At 38.8% G+C, this 19020-nt stretch overlaps 1 protein-coding gene across 1 annotated transcript in view; it reads right to left on the reverse strand.

Annotated features, from left to right (window-relative positions):
- MRC1 (mannose receptor C-type 1) overlaps window positions 1–19020 on the reverse strand; it is a 104445-nt gene that overhangs the window by 11631 nt on the left and 73794 nt on the right. The window contains exons 19-24 of the mRNA XM_032243955.1: window positions 17627–17727; window positions 16794–16939; window positions 16291–16405; window positions 11996–12162; window positions 5579–5681; window positions 1643–1875 (exon numbers count right to left, since the gene is read on the reverse strand). Coding sequence (XP_032099846.1) covers window positions 1643–1875; window positions 5579–5681; window positions 11996–12162; window positions 16291–16405; window positions 16794–16939; window positions 17627–17727 — 865 coding nt within the window. The remainder of the gene's footprint in view (window positions 1–1642; window positions 1876–5578; window positions 5682–11995; window positions 12163–16290; window positions 16406–16793; window positions 16940–17626; window positions 17728–19020) is intronic.

The following is a 19020-nucleotide window of genomic DNA, read 5'->3' on the forward strand; positions in this document are numbered from 1 at the left end:
CCTCTGGGTAAGGAACAGAGGCGCCTTGGTCTCTTGATTTCTAGTGAGGCGGTCTTTCAGCTGTATAAACCATGAGGTCATTTTGTAAAAAGCCGATCATTTTAGTCTACTTGCACGGTCAATTTCTTATTAAGTTTAGTAAACGAATTTATGCTCACATACAAAATACTGATAAACATCAAAAATAGTATTTATCAATAATATCCTTTTAACAATCTAATAGAGATTTTACAGATATTGTCTAAGAACAGATGATATATAACATTAATCAGAGGTAGCTGAATTTTTTTAAAGATTCCAGCAATTATCACCCTTTTGACTGCATTATTTAATTTTCCAAGCCAATTGCCAAATGTTCAGTGACAAAAGTTAGAAGTATGTGTTATTCAAATTAGAATTTTGTAGTATTATACCATGTTTCACCAAATAATGCTTGTATAATCATTAACTCTGTAGATATAAGGAAGACCACAATACTGCTGTAGTCGTAAAAATTGCTGCAATGGAAAACTATTTAATCTTTCTAAAAGTAAGAGCTTACTTTAAACTCATAAGAGAATTGTGAACGTCTGTGAGAAAACAAATAACTTATCAAATGACTTAATCATAAAAACATAGTCAACAGGGATGTAAAAATGCCTTGCTTAAGTTTAATCATAGAAATCGTTCTGGAACTACTTACATTTAAATATACACTTCCCTACTTAGGAACCACTCATTGTATAAATTGTAAATTTCTATCTCTGCATCACGGCCTTGGAAGCTCTGTATCATCTGACACTCACCTACTCTCCAGTTTATCTCCATTTTTTTCCCCTCTTCTTGATATTCCTTCTTTGTTTTACCATCCTAGACTTTATCTAGAAACTCTGAGGAACGTTCTTGGTCCTCCCCACTGGCCCAACTGGTTCCTTTTCTCTCTTCTCTGACACTTTCTACATGCCTCTCTTTGACACTTCTTATATCTTAATTGCTGACTGACATATCTATTTCTTCTATTGGGAAGCTTGCTGGTTGGCTGGCTAGAAGAATTAATACAGGAAAGAGAGATGGAAGACCAGACATCAGAGGAGACTTATTTTAGGAATATTTTGGCAACTCTATCCCCATTCTTACCTTTGTGCCTCATCCCTAGTCTTTGCCAACCTTAGTCTATAATGGAATACTAGGAACTGACTGCAATGAAATATTTCTCACAAACGGATGGGAGCTCTACAATCTCAGGACCTACGACAAGTCTAGAATGTCTTGCCACAACAAATAAAAAGTGTCCCCATCACTGTCAACTATGTCTTAACAAGCTTTCTTAATTCTCATGTCATACTTATAATTATGACCTTGGAGGCAATTGGTGAATAAACTGTTGAGATTCAGAATATAATGTGCACAGTCTAATGCAATAAGAGAGTTAACATTCATCAGATAATCCTTAGTTTGATTTCTGACACACATCACCAGCTTGCCAGATCCTTAAAGGCAGCACATCCCTCAAAGATTGGATCTTATTCTAGTTAGTATCATTCACATTGCCTAGCACAATCTCTCACACATAACGGGTATTCAATAGAACTAACAGGAAGAGAATCATATCCAGCCATAATTCACTGATCATGTCAAGTTGCACACATTTCCAGCATCTTACCAAGTTACTGTTCAGGGCAATCCACACACGTTCATCAGATTTTTCCATCTGCAGCCACACAAATGCATGATTGTAGGGATCCAGAATGCTAGCTAAAAGGGAATTGCGAAACTTGCAGTATTTCTCTGCTTCATGCCATTGTAATTTTTGTCTCATGATTGAATAGCTGCTTTTGCCATATTTAATAAAGCCATCTGGTGGAGTTGTTGCTGGAGGATTAGTCAAGGAAGGGTCTAGATAAACAGATTATTTTCATTAGCATTATCAATAAACAATAATTGAGCACTATCAGTAATGACAAGTATATCTTGTCAATCATAAAAATAAGCAAAATAGCATAACTCCAAACATTCAGCTGTTAGACACACTTTTATAAGCCATTTTGCACTGGAAAACAAGCCATTATTTTTTCATAAGTATGCCTGACCAAATTAAATTAATTCCAAAGTATATTTAGAATATTAGGGGAGGTATATGATCAAGTTTCTAAACTAACAAACAAAACATATCACAAATTCAATGCAATCTAGATGAAAGAAATGGCATAGTTTAATCCCACAAATTAAAGAACATCAATTATTGTGTCATTGCTGATCTTTATTTTTCCATGTAGATTAAATGTCAAGGTCAAGCAAAGTCTTTCTCTTCCTTCCCCCTTTGTTCTACTTGATCCATGAGTTTTATCTGTTTGACTTCACTAGTGAGCAATCCACCTTCGGGTGACTGATTTAGGTTCTGGAATAAAGCCACACACAAGTCCCTGGCTCGTTTAACCTTGATCTCAAGATCAAGCTTTACTCTTGACGATTTTCTATGCCTCTCACCTAGGGGTAAAGCCTCCCATATCTTATCCAAACTGACCCAGTGGTTGGAGCCCCTCAAGCTAAATCACTTCTGCTTTCTGATCTTTCCTCCTCAATCTCCTAGCATGCATTTCTAATCACTGCATTGTGCCCCCTGTACTCTGAGCCACTTCATGTCAATACCCCCAAAAGAGATTGTTTCTTCCTGTCCTAGGGATTCCCTAGAAGTCACCAAATCACAGCCAGAGGATGAAACCTGATCTGTTGTCTGTCTTTGCATCCTATAAGCTACAAAGGTGTTTAAATGGTTGGGTATGGAGGAGAATCAAAGAAGAATAATATTTTACGACATGTAAACATTATGTGAAATTCAAATTTGTGTCCATAAATAAAGTCTTACTGGAACATGGCCATATTCATTTGCTTATATATTGCCTATGACCATCTGTAACCACAGAAGAGTTGAGTATTTGCAGTAGAGACTGTATGCCCTGTAAACCCTAAAATATTTGCAATCTGGTTCTTTACTCTGGCCTAGGGATCTAAATATCCTTGCCTACCAGTATGTATCATGGCCAATTTTCTGGTATGTTCTACTTTATGCCTACAAAGCCTGCCATCTGCCTTGTCCTGCACTACAGAAGTGCCAACTTTTTTTTTTTTTTGAGTCAAGGTCTTTTGTTCTGTTGCCCATGCTGGTCTTGAACTCCTGGTGTCAAGCAACTCTCCTTCCTCAGCCTCTCAAAATGCTAGAATTACAGGTATGGGCCATCACACCTGGTGATAATTTATAGTTCATAAAAGTTTATGTGCTACCTTTTTTCACTTCAACACTGTGAATCATTCCTTAAGTCATTAAAAATTTACAAATGATTTTTGTTTGCGGCAAAATATTCTGTCATGTATGTGTATAAGGAATAGAAAGAGAAGATTTTAAATAAGTGTGTGAATCACTGTTCACTCCTGGAAGGAGTGTTCCCTCTTGGCCCAAAGAACAGAGATAAAGACGGCATGCTTTGGTATTACTGGTGATCTAAGATTCTGGTGCTATAGAGGGTAATATTGAGAAAAATGACATGCACTGGGATGGCTTTTGGATTAAGAGAAGGTTAGGATTTCTGGAGTACTTCTCAACTATCTGAAAATATCTTAGATGATTTTCAGTCATTGTCATGAACTGACATTAGTTCCCTGATTTCCCAAATAGTATAGAAAAATTCATTAGGTCTGGGAGAATAATTACCTTCCAACTCACACCCATCCTTTAAGAACTGTACTCAGGATAACAGCAACCCTCCCCACCTTCAACTTTCTTGTCTAATCTATTTTTAAATTTCTGACCCTTTTTGTGTAGCTATGAGGTAGGAGGCAGGACTCCCTCCAGGCCACTTTAAAGACTAGATGAAACCTCTCCCGAAGGCACACCCACCAATGCCATGACAGTTTACCATTGCCATGGCAGTCCCCAGAAGTTACCATTTCTTTTCCAAAACTTTCTGAATAATCCACTCCTTCATTTGCATGTAAATAAAAGTGGGTATAAATATGAGTGCAGAATTGCCCCTGAGCTGCTTCTCCAGGCTCACTGCCTATGGTATAAACTCTGTTCCACAAGGAGCAGTATGTCTGCTGCTGCTGTGAACTGTCACTTTAATAAAAGTTGTTAACACCACAAGCATGCCCTTAAATTCCTTCCTGGGTGAAGCCAAGAACCCTCCCAGGCTAAGCCCCAATTTTGGGGCTCATCTGCCCTGTCAGCTGGGCATTTTTATTCCAGTTTCTCTAGAAACTAAAATGTATATAAACACCATCTTAATTGACAGTAAATAGCTGCATACTGCATTATTTTCATTTAACCATATTGTAGCTTCCTACGATGAAAAAAGAAACTCAGATCATATATCCACAGGTTTAAGGCACACAAGATATAGAACAAATAATGAGGCATATATGATGCTTTATGCCAAAAGTTCTCAAATTACATGAATTAAATGGAAGTATTCCTATTCTGACATTTAAAAAAAGGTACAGGTAAGCAAATACCCCAAGTTTCTAATAGAAAGTTTTAGTGACAGGTTTAGTCTGCCCCAAACTACAAAACTATCTGGTTAAAAAAAAAAAGTAGACTCATGAATCAAGTATAGAAAATATCACCCTTTTTGTCTGTCACAGGTTTCCAGGGATTAAAGCAACAATCAAACCTGTTGCTACGCAAGGGAATGATCATGTATTTTATTTTACTTGTTTGTTTTTGCTTTTATTTTTGTGAGATGGAGTCTCACTCTGTCACCTAGGCTAAAGTGAGTAGCATGATCATAGCTCACTGCAGCCTCAGCTTTTCAGACTCAAGTGATCTCTCACCTCAGCCTCCCATGTAGCTGGGACTACAGGCACAAGTCACCACACCTGTAGCCCCACCTACAATAATAAAACAATTTTGTTAAAATACAAAATAATTTTTGAGTTTTTTGTAGAAATGGAATTTCACTGTATTACCCAAGCTGGTCTCAAACTCCTAGGCTCAAGCAATCTGCTTGCCTCAGTCTTCAAAAGTGCTGGGATTACAGGCATGAACCACAGTGCCCAGCCATGATTATATATTTTAAAGTACATTTAAAAACACAACTCTTCATCAGGACAAATAGCTAACATATGTGGGGCTAGGTGATGGGTTGATAGGTGCAGCAAACCACCCTGGCACACATATACCTATATAACAAACCTGCACATTCCATACATGTATCCCAGAACCAAATAAAATTTTAAAATTAAAAAGTGAAGTCAGGTACAGTGGCTTATACCTATAATCCCAGCACTTTGGGAGGCTGAGGCAGGCAGATCACTTGAGGTCAGGAGTTCGAGACCAGCCTGGGCAGCATGGAAAAACTCAGCTCTAAAAGAAACACAAAAATTAGCCAGGCATAGTGGTGCATGCCTGTAATCCCAGCTACTCAGGAGGCTGAGGAAGGAGAATTGCTTGACTTGGGAAGTGGAGGTGGCAGTGAGCTGAGATCACGCCACTACACTTCAGCCTGGGTGACAGAGCAAGACTCTGTCTTGAAATAAATAAGTAAATAAACAACTGATAACAAAACCCAGCTCTTTCAGGAAGGTGAGGTTTGGTAGAACTTACCAGGAGGTGTCTGGCATATGTAGCCTCGTTTTTTATCACAGTTATCATCCATCCATTTTCCTGCTTCATTTGATGGGCCTCCAATAATAACAACACAGTCAACCTGCATATTTGTAGAGAAAGAAAGAGAAAACATTCATGAATCAAAGACTATTGAAATCAATTCATTAATAAGCAAAAAAAAAATCTCATTATTTCTAATTTCCAAATGTTAAGACTGACCTAATTTAAAATATGCTCACTCCTTCATTACTTTCTATGCAACTGTACCTACTATGCAAATTCTCCACATTTGAACTCTTACTATATGGATTGAAAACCCCACAGATGTGGATAAAAAAAAAAAACTGTGAAGGATTTGGAATGGCACACACATTCACAACCAAACAAATAGGAAGGAAGGAAGGAAGGAAGGAAGCAAGCAAGCAAGCAAGCAAGCAAGCTTGGAGCCCAAGAAACTTTGCTATCAGAACTTTTATTAATCACTACCAAAACTTAGAATCCAAAGGGACTAAGAGAACACAGTATCGTCTCCATACAAATTACCAGTCTCCAAACCCCAAAGTAGGCACCATATTTTTAAGAGAAAATGAGCACAATCTATATACTTCATTGCTAAACTGATTTGTAAAAATGTTATTATAGATTCAGAGTATGTGGCTGGTAGAGATAGAAAGTTTCACATCTTATTTATAATCTTACAGGAGAGTATGCCAGGGCTGGAACAATACTATATTTGTTTGGTTGTGAATGTGTGTGCCATTCCAAATCCTTCACAGTGTTTTTTTTTTTTTTTAATGCATTATTTCCATTCTAATCCTCATATCTGGTCCTGTTGGAGTAGAGGTGAGAGAAACCATGCTGCCTGTCCCATTTCAATATACGCTCTGTATTTTAATTTGAAATGTGGTCTCTTGCTCATTTAAAATAAGAGAAGGCCAGGCACAGTGGCTCACACCTGTAATTTCAGCACTTTGAGAGGCCAAGCTGAGAAGATCGCTTGAGCCTGGGAATTCAAAACCAGCCTGAGCGACAAGGGAGAACCTGACTCTACAAAAAATAAACACAATTAGCTGGGCATGGTGGTGCATGACTGTGGTCTCAGCTACTCAGGAGGCTGAGGTGAGAGGATCACTTGAGCCTGGGAGGTTGAGGCTGCAGTGAACTATGATTATATGATCATACCAGTGCACTCCAGCCTTGCTGAGAGAACAAGACCTTGGGAAGGAAGGAAGGCAGGAAGGAAGGAAGGAAGGAAGAAAGGAAGGAAGGAAGGAAGGGAGGGAGGGAGGGAGGCAAGAAGGAGGGAAGGAAGAAAGGAAGGCAAGGAAAAAAGGAAGGAGGGAAGGAAGAAAGGAAGGGAGGGAGGGAGGGAAGGAGGGAGGGGCTGAGAGAAGCCGGAATAAAGACAGGAGACATGGCCAAATCATTTTGCATTTTTGATGGAGCCCCCAAATTTCATTGTGTTTATTTTCACAATTATCTTCTATTTATGGTGACTACATCAATTTTTTCTACCTCTTCCTAATAAGAGGTTTTCTTTTAAAGTAAATTTAAGCAAAAAAATGAGTAGCCTTAAAGAAAATGTTGAAGATTTTAAGTTTCTAGTTTGATATGTAAGAAGCTTGGAAGTTGTCACTCCCATCCACAATGCAAGAAAAAGGCTAGAAAAGTTGAAAATCAACAACTCCTTTTAAATGCTTTGGAAAATGGAGGTCATGAGACCAACAGCTGTCCCCCAAATTGGAGACACAGACAAGTGGATATAGGGAATCAGAACTGACCAGAGCAGAAGCCCAGGAGCAGAAAATGGGAACCAGTATTGAAGTAGGAGATACTAAATGTCATTGACACATTGCTGGAGGTTCAATGTGGATAAGTTTGAAAGGTAAAAATCTTGTCAGAGGAGTGCATGGGGAAGGCAGTCTTAGGGAGATTCCAGAGTTTATTGAGTTTTCCTTCCAGGAGCCCTACCATATTCTTACAGTGCAGACTGGAGAAAAGTCTCCTCTTGCTTCCAACAGGGGAGGTGGGAAAAGAGCCATTTTTAAATACAACACAGCTTTCTGTTTTTAATAAGATCAGCCTTCAAGAACAAGAACTTTACCAGTGCCTAACCAACTGTGGTTTCACCACAGAATAACTAAACTAGGAGAAAAGAAATAACTCCAGCCTCTCTAGCTTTCCTGTCTCATCCAAAAGGAAAAAGCAACAAGACAAAACTGAGAAGCACTTTTGAAACTCACAGCACAGATTCCCTAAAAGCCAGACACCCATCATAGGATCATGAAACACTTCCCCTCTCCAATATTTTACCGCCATATCCGTGGGGTTCCTGTATGATAACAAGGAGATACAGCTGAAGAATTGTACCTCTCTGACATTATTTAAATCTTTAGGAGAACCCAAAGTCAACAGGACAGACAGAAACAAGGACACCAGAGATTTTCACCTCTGACACCTAAAGTGACAGCAAACAGCAAACACACCCTAACTCTTAGCTAAATAAACATAAAACCTCACACTAAATGTCTATTTACCTCTGTTCTCTTTATTCACTACATCAGCAGCCCCCCAACCTTTTTGACACCAGGGACCAGGTTCATGGAAGACAAACTTTCCACAGACTGGGGTGGAGGGTGGTTTCAAGGATTCAGGCGCATCGTTTATTATACACTTTACTGCTATTATTATTACTACACTGTAATATGTTGTATAACAATATTACAACTCACCATCATGTAAAATCAGTGGGAGCCCTGAGCTTGTTTTCCTGCAACTAGATGGTCCCATCTGGGGGCAATGAGAGACGGTAACAGATTATCAAGCATTAGATTCTCAGAAGGAGTGCACAACCTAGATCCCCCACAAGCACAGTTCACAGTAGGGTTCACGATTCTGTGAGAATCTAATGCCACTGCTGATCTGACAGGAGGTGGAGCTCAGGCAGTAATCCAAGCGCTGGTGAGTGGCTGGAAATACAGATGAAGCTTCACTAACTTGCCTGCTGCTCATCTCCTGCTGTGAGGCTCAGTTCCTAACAGGTACCTGCCTGTGGCCCAGGGGCTGCAGAACCCTGCACTACAATATATACCCAGCTTTCAACATAAAAATATAAGGCACACTAAAAGATTAACACACACAAGTTTGAAGTGAACAGCAAGCATAATAAGCAGACTCAGATGTGACAAAGGTAGTGGAATTATCAAAATTTTAAACAACTAAGAATAATATGCTAAGGACTCTAATGTAAAGCATGGACAACAAGCAAGACTGGGTAGGTAACAAAAGCAGAGAGATGAAAATGCTAAGAAAGAATCAAAAGGAAATTCTAGAAATCAAAACCGCTTTAACAGAAATGAAGACTATGATAGGTTCATCAATAGACTGGGTATGGCCAAGGAAACAAGAGAGAGAGGAACAGAAGAAATATTTGGAGCAATAATGACTTAGAATTTCCCAAAATTAATAACCAACAGCAAATCACAGATCCAGGAAGCTCAGAGAACATCAGACAGGATAAATACAAAGACACAACATCTAGACACACCATACACAACTACAGAAAATCAAAGATAAAGAGAAAATCTTGAAAGATGCCAGAGGGGGAAAAATCACCTTATCTATAAAGAAGCAAGAATAGTAATCTTGGATTTCTTTTCAGAAACCATGTAAGCAAGAAGAGAGCGGGATACAATATTTAAAGTGCTGAAAGGAAAAAAAACCACCAACCCAGAATTCTGTCTCCAGTGAAATTATCGTTAAAAAGTGAAAAGAAAACAAAGGCTTTCTCAGACAAACAAGCATTGAGAAAATCTGTTGCCAATAAACTTAGCTTGAAAGAAATGTTAAAAGCAAAAATGAAGGAAATGATCTATGTCAGAAACTCAGGTCTCTATAAATAAATGAAGAGCATTAGGAAAGGAATAAATGAAAGAAAAATAGAATTTTTCATTTTCCTTATTCTTAATTCATCCAACAGATACCAGTTTGCTTAAAATAATAATAGTAAAAATGTATTTGTTGATAAAAGCTTATGGATAAGTGAAATGAATTATAGCAATGTTACATGGGAGAAGAGGAAGGAATGGGAGATGCTTTCTTATGTGCTATTTGAAAAAAGACTTGGATTAGTTGTAAATGTATACTGCAAACTCAAGAGCAACCACTAAAGAAAGTTTGGTTTTGGTTTTAGGCCAAGAAAGGTGGCTCATACCTGTAATACCAGTACTTTGAGAGGCTAAGGTGGGAGGATTGCTTGAGCTCAAGAGTTCAAGAACAGACGAGATCGGGCGCGTTCAGGGTGGTATGGCCGTAGACAGAGCTCAAGAGTTCAAGAACAGCCCGAGTAACATAGAAAGACCTCCATCTTTATTTACAATAAAAATAAAATAAAATAAAAAAGTTTTCTTAAAGTATAATTAGTATGCTAAGAGTGGAAAACAAATAAAATCATACAAAATACTGAAGTAAAACCAGAGAAGACAAGAAAGAATGACAGACAAAAAACTGAAATACAGAAGAAAAACAGCAAACAATAACAAATATGATAGATGTTAATCCAGCTATATCAACATCACTTTAAATGTTATTGGTCTAAATACACAAATTAAAATACAGAGACTCATGTATTGATACAAGAGATTCACTTTAAATATGAAGATACACATAAGTTAAAAGTGAAGAAAAATGGAGAATTATATGCTATACTAACAATAATCAAAAAAAAGCTGGACCAGCTATATTAATTTCAGACATAGCAGACTATAGGGCAAGGAAAGTGACCAGAGGTAAAGAGGAAACTTACATAATGATCTAGAAGACAACTCTCCAACAAGACATAACAGTCTCTAATGTGTATTTGGCTAACAATAGAGCATCAAAATATATAAGGTGAAACCTGATAGAACTGCAAAGAGAAATAGATAAATCCACAATTTGAATTGGAGACTTCAATACTTTTCTATCAAAAAAAGCAGATCAGCAGGGAAAAAAATCAGTAAGAACATAGTTAAACTGGGCAGCACCATCAATCAACCAGATCTCATTGACATTTGAAACTCCTTCATCCAATAACAGTAGAATATATATTCTTCTCAAGTTCACGGGAAAGATTCACCAAGAGAGACCACATTCTGGGCCATAAAACACACCTTAACAAATTTACAGGAATAGACAACATCTAAACTATTCTCTAAGAAGACCACAATGGAATTAAACTAGAAATCAGTAACAGCTGGAAAATTCCAAACTACCTGGAAATTAAAGAAAATGTTATGTCAATAATAATACACTAATAATGATACACAAAGACAACCAAAAAAAGGTGACTGCAGTTTTCTGAATAAAAGTACTTAAGAGAAGTGTCACTGTGAAGTCAACACATCTTTAACCCATCCCTTGAGCTACAGTGAATCACAGCAAACACTCCTGCCCCAGACATCTTTTCAATCGCCAGTGTCTTCATCCCATGAGCTACAACTATCAGGCAACCTGAAACTTACATTTCAAAAGTTCTCCACTCATCCAGTTTCCTTTCTTAGCTATTTTAATCCCCCATTATCCTGGCTTAGAGTCTCTGATACAGAAAACCTGTTGCAATCCAAGCATATTTGCACCACAAAACACATATTAAAAGTTCTCTCCATTCTCTTTTTCTAACTATATTTAATCCTCTCCATTTTAAAGTCCTGAAATTGGTTTTTAAAAAGCAGTGTCAGATGCAGTGCCTCATGCCAGTAATCCCAGCACTTTGGGAGGCTGAGGTGGGTGGATCATGAGGTCAGGCATTCAAGGCCTGAAAATAAATGCGGGTACACTTTAAAATCTTTCATTTCTTTATGCATTTTACAATCCCCAACATGGTGTCTGATGTTGATGAGTTGACTGTTCAATTATATAAGAATAAAAGTAGTAAAATAAAGAAGCAATCTATCTCCCAGGTTAATGTACAAAAGCATTTGGCACATAATAAGCTGTCTACAAATGTTAGCTCATGAAAATGATGATGATGATGATGATGATGGATGATGATGATGATGTGATCTTTAGAAGCAATAGTAGCTTCCAGGGCTACACCCCAAATACTACAATAGCTGCAAGGGATAAGGGGAAGGTGATGCAAAGAAAGTTAGTAACTCTACATTGAAGTGTTTCTTCTGACGGCAAGTTAGGCTCAGAACGGAACTGGGTTTCCCAATCCCTCACTATCGCCACTTCCCCAAGCCAAAGATTTTTTTTAACTGAATTTATACCCCTTCCCTCAAAGTCAGCTCAGTCTGAAACAGGTAATATCTGCAAGCATGGACCAGATCAAGAAGTATTCTCGTAGATTCTTTCATGGAAAATTAGTTAATAAGATGATAACCCTATGCAAGCTGATAGTGTGTAGAGAGGTGACCTGAAACTGATACTTACATCTTCATAAGAAAGACTGCTTCTTCTTCCACCAGGGTAACCTTTCCCCCAGTTTGTGTAGTGAACTCCTCGCCCATCTGTCCAAAGGAACATGTGTTCTGAATTGACATCATTCAGCCCAGTCCAGGCACTGAAAGTGGAATCCTTCATGTGATAGGTAAGAAATGCTGAAAGAAAATTTTATGAAATAATTTTAAACTTTGAGAGTTAATACCCAAAATATGGAAAATATTCAAAATATATTAATTTCAAAATACTGAGCATGTGATTTGTCATTATTATTTAAAAACACTTACCATGAAAACAAAGACATTCTAATATCAGCATTGTGTTATCACTTGAGCTTTGAACTTGAAAAATTTCTCACAAAAAGTCTAGGTTTTATCTAGGCCATTGAAGACACTTGTGCAAGTTGTACCCTGCCCTAGGGCTCCATTCTGTGTACCCCTATCTGGGTTGTGGCTGCCTACAACCACAATCTTTCCTAATTCATAAAAAGTCACCGTATGGGTTACTGACTGTCCTGACTCTGTAAATAAAATAATCTGATTTATATAATAACTATGGGACAAAGGACTCTTAACTCAGACAAGTTCTGAAAAAATAAAAACTGTCAAAACAAGAATCATTAGGCTGTTGATATGCTTTGGCTCTGTGTCCCCACCCAAATCTCACATGGAATTGTAATATCCCCATGTATTAAGGGTGGGACCAGGTGAAGGTAATTGAACCATGGGGGAGGTTCCTCCCATGCTGTTCTAATGATAGCGAATGAGTTCTTACAAGAGCTGATGGTTTTATAAGGGGATTTTCCTGCGTTGCTTTGCACTTCTCTCTCCTACTGCCATGTGAAGAAGGACGTGTTTGCTTCCCCTTCCACCATGACTGTAAGTTTCCTGAAGCCTCCCCAAACATGTGGAAGTATGAATCAATTAAATCTCTTTCCTTTATAAATTACCCAGTCTCCAGAAGCTCTTAATAGTAGCATGAGAACAGACTAATACAGCTGTCAAATTATCAGTATCTCAGATTGCCAAACCGAAAGAGTTTCCCAGTTGAGATTCCTCCTGGGGAGGTTGGGGAGCAATCCCTGGAGATCAGTTGGCCCTCTACTCAGTGCGCTTGGACCAAGGGGACCATCCTGATGCTAAAGTGCTCACATCAGGAGCTGGGCATGGTGGCTCATGCCTGTAATCCCAGGGCTTTAAGAAGCAGAGACAGGAAGATTGCTTGAGGCCAGGAGTTCAAGATCAGCCTGGGCAACATGATGACACCCTGTCTCTACAAAGAAATACAAAAATTAATGAGGCATGGTGGCATTCACCTGTAGCCCCAGCTTCTCAAATGGCTGAGGCAGGAGGATCACTTGAGCCCAGGAGGTTGAGGCTGCAGACAGCCATGGTTGTGCCACTGCACTCCACCCTGGGTGACAGAGGGAGACCCCATCTCTACACAAATTAATCAATAATAAAGTTCTCGCATCACTATAGAATATGGCTTCTTGTTTCTTTATCAATTCTGTGGCCAAGAGGATGGTGGCAAACATCCAGGAGACATAAAAGGTTGAAATGTATGCATGCCCCTCCCCTTCCCTCAGCCCACCTCCAGGCCTCCCATGGAAGCTGCCATCTGGGGCCAACACCAGCACCTGAGCCATTAACTCCTAGGCCGACAAGTACCTACTCTACTCAACAACAATTTGCAAACATTTACACTTAAACACGTCTCCTGAATGTAAATAGGAAATGGAATGACTTAAGTACTCAGGGTTACCAATAGAAAATGCAAAACAGAAATCTGCAGAGATATAATTATCTGCGTATTCATGAACAAACAATTTCATGGAAGAGCCATTGCTATACACTTACTCTTTCTGCAGAGTAGAAGAGGTAGCTACCATCTCACTCAAAAGACCTCAATTAAAAAAGGATTTAAAAAAAATTCTTCCAACATTTTTCAGAAAAGAAGAAGAGCGTGGGTACCGCCAGCTATGGTGGCTCACACCTGTAATCTCAATAATTTGAAAGGCCAACATGGGAGGATCACTTGAGGTTAGAAGTTTAAGGCCAGCCTACGCAACATAGAAAGACCCTCTCTCTACAAAAGAAACTAAAAATTAGCCAGGTATGGTGGTGCACGCCTGTAGTCCCAGCTACGCAAGAGGCTGGGACCGGATTGCTTGAGTCCAGGAGTTGGAGGCTGCAGTGACCTATAATTGCATCAATCCTCCCCAGCCTGGGTGATCAGGTGAGACCCTGCCTCTAAAAAGAGAAGGGCATGGATAGATATTTGTTTTGGTTTGATTTTGTTTTCTAAATAAGATCATAACTTTTGCCTCATCCCTAGCTTGAAATAAAACGCGGAAAAGCTCTACCTGCCAAGACTCAGCACTTTTTTTCTGCCAACAACCACAATAAGAATTCAACGACGTGTGCCTGTTTTGCCAGGAATAATGTTATTTTATCTGAAAATTGTTTCCTTCTGCACATCTCTATTATCCAGTTTCAATTTCGTTATGCCAGGAATCAGCACTTTGTGGTTAAGAGAGGAAATCAATTACTGTGTTTCTCTGCTGGGTAGCTAAGCCCAAAACGGGGTAGGCCAGTTGGAGAAATGTAAATGTTATGTTCTTATACCGTGTGCTTTGGTCTGACCCTTTTCTTTCAGTGCCTGACAAATTGCTCAACTTGTCAAATGTTCTTAGTGAAAGCTTGGTTGATGTATTGTACAACGTGTTCTAAGAGAGCACATGGTGGCATTCAGAAAGCCAAATAAGCTTTTGAGAGACCACCCTAGGTGATTCTCATGTCTTATTTCCTTTGTTTTTCTTATATTTTCCTTCTCATATCATTTTTGAAATAAATGATTCCAGAAGTCAGATAATCTCAGAACCAAAAGAGAAATTACAGACTATTCAGTCTATATGTCTCCTACCATGTCCTTTTAAAGTTATATATGCAACTAACAACTGTTGAGCATCTTCTATGCTATATAACAGCCAACATACGGGACAATCTAGCATCCATTTGAGTATTTTCCAGTGTAAGAATTTTCAAACCCCTTTAGAAATTTCACCTTCCTCATAAATCAGTCTATACAATCAGTTCTGTAAAAATACCCTCCTAATTTTGAGCCTAAATCTATTTCCCTGTGACCATCACTCATTGGCTCCAGGTCTTCCATCTGAGGTGATGCAGGGTGATCCTTTGAAGTCCACATCCTCTTTTCCAAGCTGTAAAGCCTGAGGGTCTTTCAAACCTGACTCCTTTGCAGTGATTTCCAAACTCTTTATCAGTTTAGTCTGAATCTCCTGCCGTTAGTCAACACCTCCTTAAACGGCGAGTCACAATTTAACCTAATACCTATTTCTGTGGAGACAGCCACAGAAAGATCATGTAGAAATGGTGGGTACATTTCTTTTCATGACAATATCATGATATTTACCATCTGCTCTATGGATATGGTGACTACTCTCCTTCATAGTTTTGGTTTATTTTCATGTTTTATCAAAAACTCTTTCAAAGACAGGTATGGTGGCTCACACCTGCAATCCTAACACTTTGGGAGGCTGAGGTGGGAGTTTAAGATTAGCCTGGGCAACATAGTGAGACTCTGTCTCAAAAAAAAACAACAACATTAAAAAAAAAAAAATTACCCAAGCATTGTGGCCCAGGCCTGTCCCAGCTACTCAGAAGACTGAAGCAACATGGTCACTTGAGCTTATGCGTTCAAGACTGCAGTGAGCTATAATCACACCACTGCACTCCAGCCTGGGCAACAAAGTGAGAAATTGCCTCAAAGTAAAAAATCAAAATTTGTTCAAAGTTCATATTTAAAATAGAAGTTTCATTGCATTACAAGTTATATGATAAAGTGACTAGAAGAGCAATAAATGGGAAAGCAGCAATTTTTCATCTTAATTCTTAAGTTCTCTTCTTTAATTCTTTGGGAGCAAACTGATTTGGTAGAAAGCTGGACATGCCTGGGTTTGATTCCCAGCTCTACTGCTTAATAGGCAAGCTCCTTCACTCAAAGGTCTCTACACACCATTTCCCCACTCACAAAATGGGTTCATAATACCTGCTTCTTAGAGTTGTGATGACTTTATATAAAATAAACAGCCCAATATGCGCTGTAATTGAATAAAATAGCTTCAATAAGCGTTTGATTTTTCCCACTTTCTTAGCTTTTACACTGGAAAACAAAAAAGTCATTTACTGTCAGCAATATTTTACCATTTTGCAGTCAAAATTCCATATTTAAATGCATCACTGACTGCAAAATGGCCTACATACCTTGCTCTTTTTCATTTTGTATGGAGACAAGATTCCCTCCAAAGCCTATACAAGCTTTTCGTGCCTCTTGCCAATTTTTTCTTTCTTCTTTAACAAATCCAAAGATTTTGAAACACTGAGATGAAAGGAGGAGGGGAGAAAAACCATGGGAGTTAATTAAAGATGATAAACTTTGCACTGCAAAAGCAAAACTATTCATGAAGATGACAGCTAAATCAGAATTTTCTCACAACCAACTGGAGATTTTTTAAATTGTTAGTTTTATGATCCACCCACTTTCTTTGCAAAGTTTTACCCTCCCTTGGGATAAGGGGTTCATGGATGTGAATAATATCTCAAGTATGCTCTCAATTTTCATAGAGCGTTTGTCATGCGAATCTTCACCTAGCCTTGCCAAAAATTTTCTAAACTGATGAGGTTAACAAAACTTAACTTTGAGCTGAAAGATCTGTGTCACTCTCCATACTGATCAGTGCCAAGACTGCAACTAATTCTCCTAGTACCTTGTTGTTGTAGAAATGCCAATCTTCCTTGCATCCCGATGGGACCGAGGGTATGGTAGGCATAAGTGTGGTAGCATTGATGCTACTGTTATGTCGCTGGCAAATGAAGGCATTTGGATAGCCACAGTTAATGTCATTCCAAAAACCTGGCAAAGAAAAAAATGGTTAGATTTACATGTTTATGTTTAAAAATATTATTTTAAAAAATATATTTGTATTCTACAAAAATTCTCAAAAATTAGACTATAATCAAACTTTATTTTTACATGTGACTAGAGGTATCCACGCAATATCCTTTTGTTCTTTTACTTAAACTAATAATAGTTCTACTTTACAGAGAGCATTCTATGAACCAAACATGTCTTTCATATTGCAGATGTATTATCTAAATGATAATAGCTAATAATAATAATCTAACAATAGCTAAGCTTTGTATACACCAAGCATCTGCATAGTATTTTAGATGGATGATTTCATTTTACCTTCTTAATAACATACAGATTCTGTCATTATTTCCATTTTGCAGAATAATAAGGAGCTAGAGAGAAATAAAGGAGATAGGTAAACAAATTCCGGATCATTTTTTTCAAATCAGAACGTGAAAAAATGGTTTCTAATTTGGGAAGAATTGAGAAGATTAATTATGTCATTTACTAATGTAAATATTAAGCCTCCATTCTTCTTACAAATTGAACTGTTATGCTGCTAAAATTGGAATTCTCCTTTATTCTATCTTTTTATCTTGCCTAAAGTAAGTGCGTACTTTCAGTCTAGGGATGTGGCAAATGACACATCACACCACAAAGCAAATTCAAGATGCATTACTTGCCTACCTGAATTTGAATACATGGTCACACAGTTTTCATCCTCGTTTGCAAAATTGGGTTCACCTGTGGCCCAAGACACATACTCCACTTTGCTTCCATCCATCCAACTGGAAAAGAAAATTCAGGCACTTTGCAATGATCTGATCATTAGAATAATTGGATACAGTCCAGGCACAGGTGGCTCACACCTGTAATCCCAGCACTTTGGAAGGCCAAAGTGAACAGATTACCTGAGCCCAGGAGTTCAAGACTAGCCTGTCCAACATGGCAAAACCCCTTCTTTACTAAAAATGCAAAAAAAAAAAAAAATTAGCCTGGTGTGGTGGTGGACTCCTGTAATTCTGGCTATTCGAGAGGCTGAGGCTGGAGAATCACTTGAACCCAGGAGGCAGAGGCTTCAGTGAGCAAGTTCACGCCATTACATTCCATCCTGGGCAACAAAAGTGAAACTCCGGAAAGAAAGAAAGAGAGAGAGAGAATAATTGTCTACAGCCTACTGGTGGGACAGGACAAGTCAACCTAGAAGAGAGAGACCCCCAGACAGTGGCAGGAAAACCCCCAATGCCTGAGTATTCATTGTGTCCCATGCATCATGCTTCTCGGTAGCAACCCTGATGCCATGGCCATCCTCTCTTCCCTCCCAGGAAGAAACCACCTTTAGTCGCAAAGTGGAGACTTTAATTACCCTGGAAGTGAGCCAGAGACAAAAATCCTCCCATCGTACTCCCGGGCATGATTCCCACAAAACCAAACCACCCATGGAGAGACAGAGTGTATAGAATTTCTCATTAGGCTCATTATCTGATTCTCATATTTACTCTAGTTCCTTGTAATGTAGGTGGGCTAAACTTATGTCTATAAATTATGGAAATTCAGAGACTTTGAGAGCCAGAAGGGGACTGACCATGAGATCATCAAATTTGACCTTTTCACTTTAGAAATGATAAAATGATGTTCCTTGTCCAAAGGAACATCCAACATTTTTGCTCTTTAAAAATAATGACTTAGTGGGGTATGGTGGTGCTTGACTATGGTCCCAGCTACTCGGGTGGCTGAAGTGGAAGGATTGATTGAACCCAGGATTTTGAGGCTGCAGTGAGCTGTGATCACCCCACTGTACTCCAGCCTGGGCAACAGAGTGAGACCTGTCTCAAAAACAACAAAGAAGAAAGGAGAAGAAGAGGAAGAAGAAGCAGAAGAAGAGGAAGAAGAAGAAGAAGAAGAAGAAGAAGAAGAAGAAAGAAGAAGAAGAAGAAGAAGAAGAAGAAGAAGGAGGAGAAGGAGGAGGAGGAGGAGGAGGAAGAAGAAGAGGGGGAGGAAGAAGAGGGGGAGGAAGAAGAGGGGGAGGAAGAGGGGGGAGGAAGAAGAGGGGGAGGGGGAGGAAGAAGAGGGGGAGGGGG

This window comes from Sapajus apella, unplaced genomic scaffold, assembly GCF_009761245.1.
Source record: "Sapajus apella isolate SASKATOON/1434 unplaced genomic scaffold, GSC_monkey_1.0 scaffold53, whole genome shotgun sequence".
Taxonomy (NCBI): domain Eukaryota; kingdom Metazoa; phylum Chordata; class Mammalia; order Primates; family Cebidae; genus Sapajus; species Sapajus apella.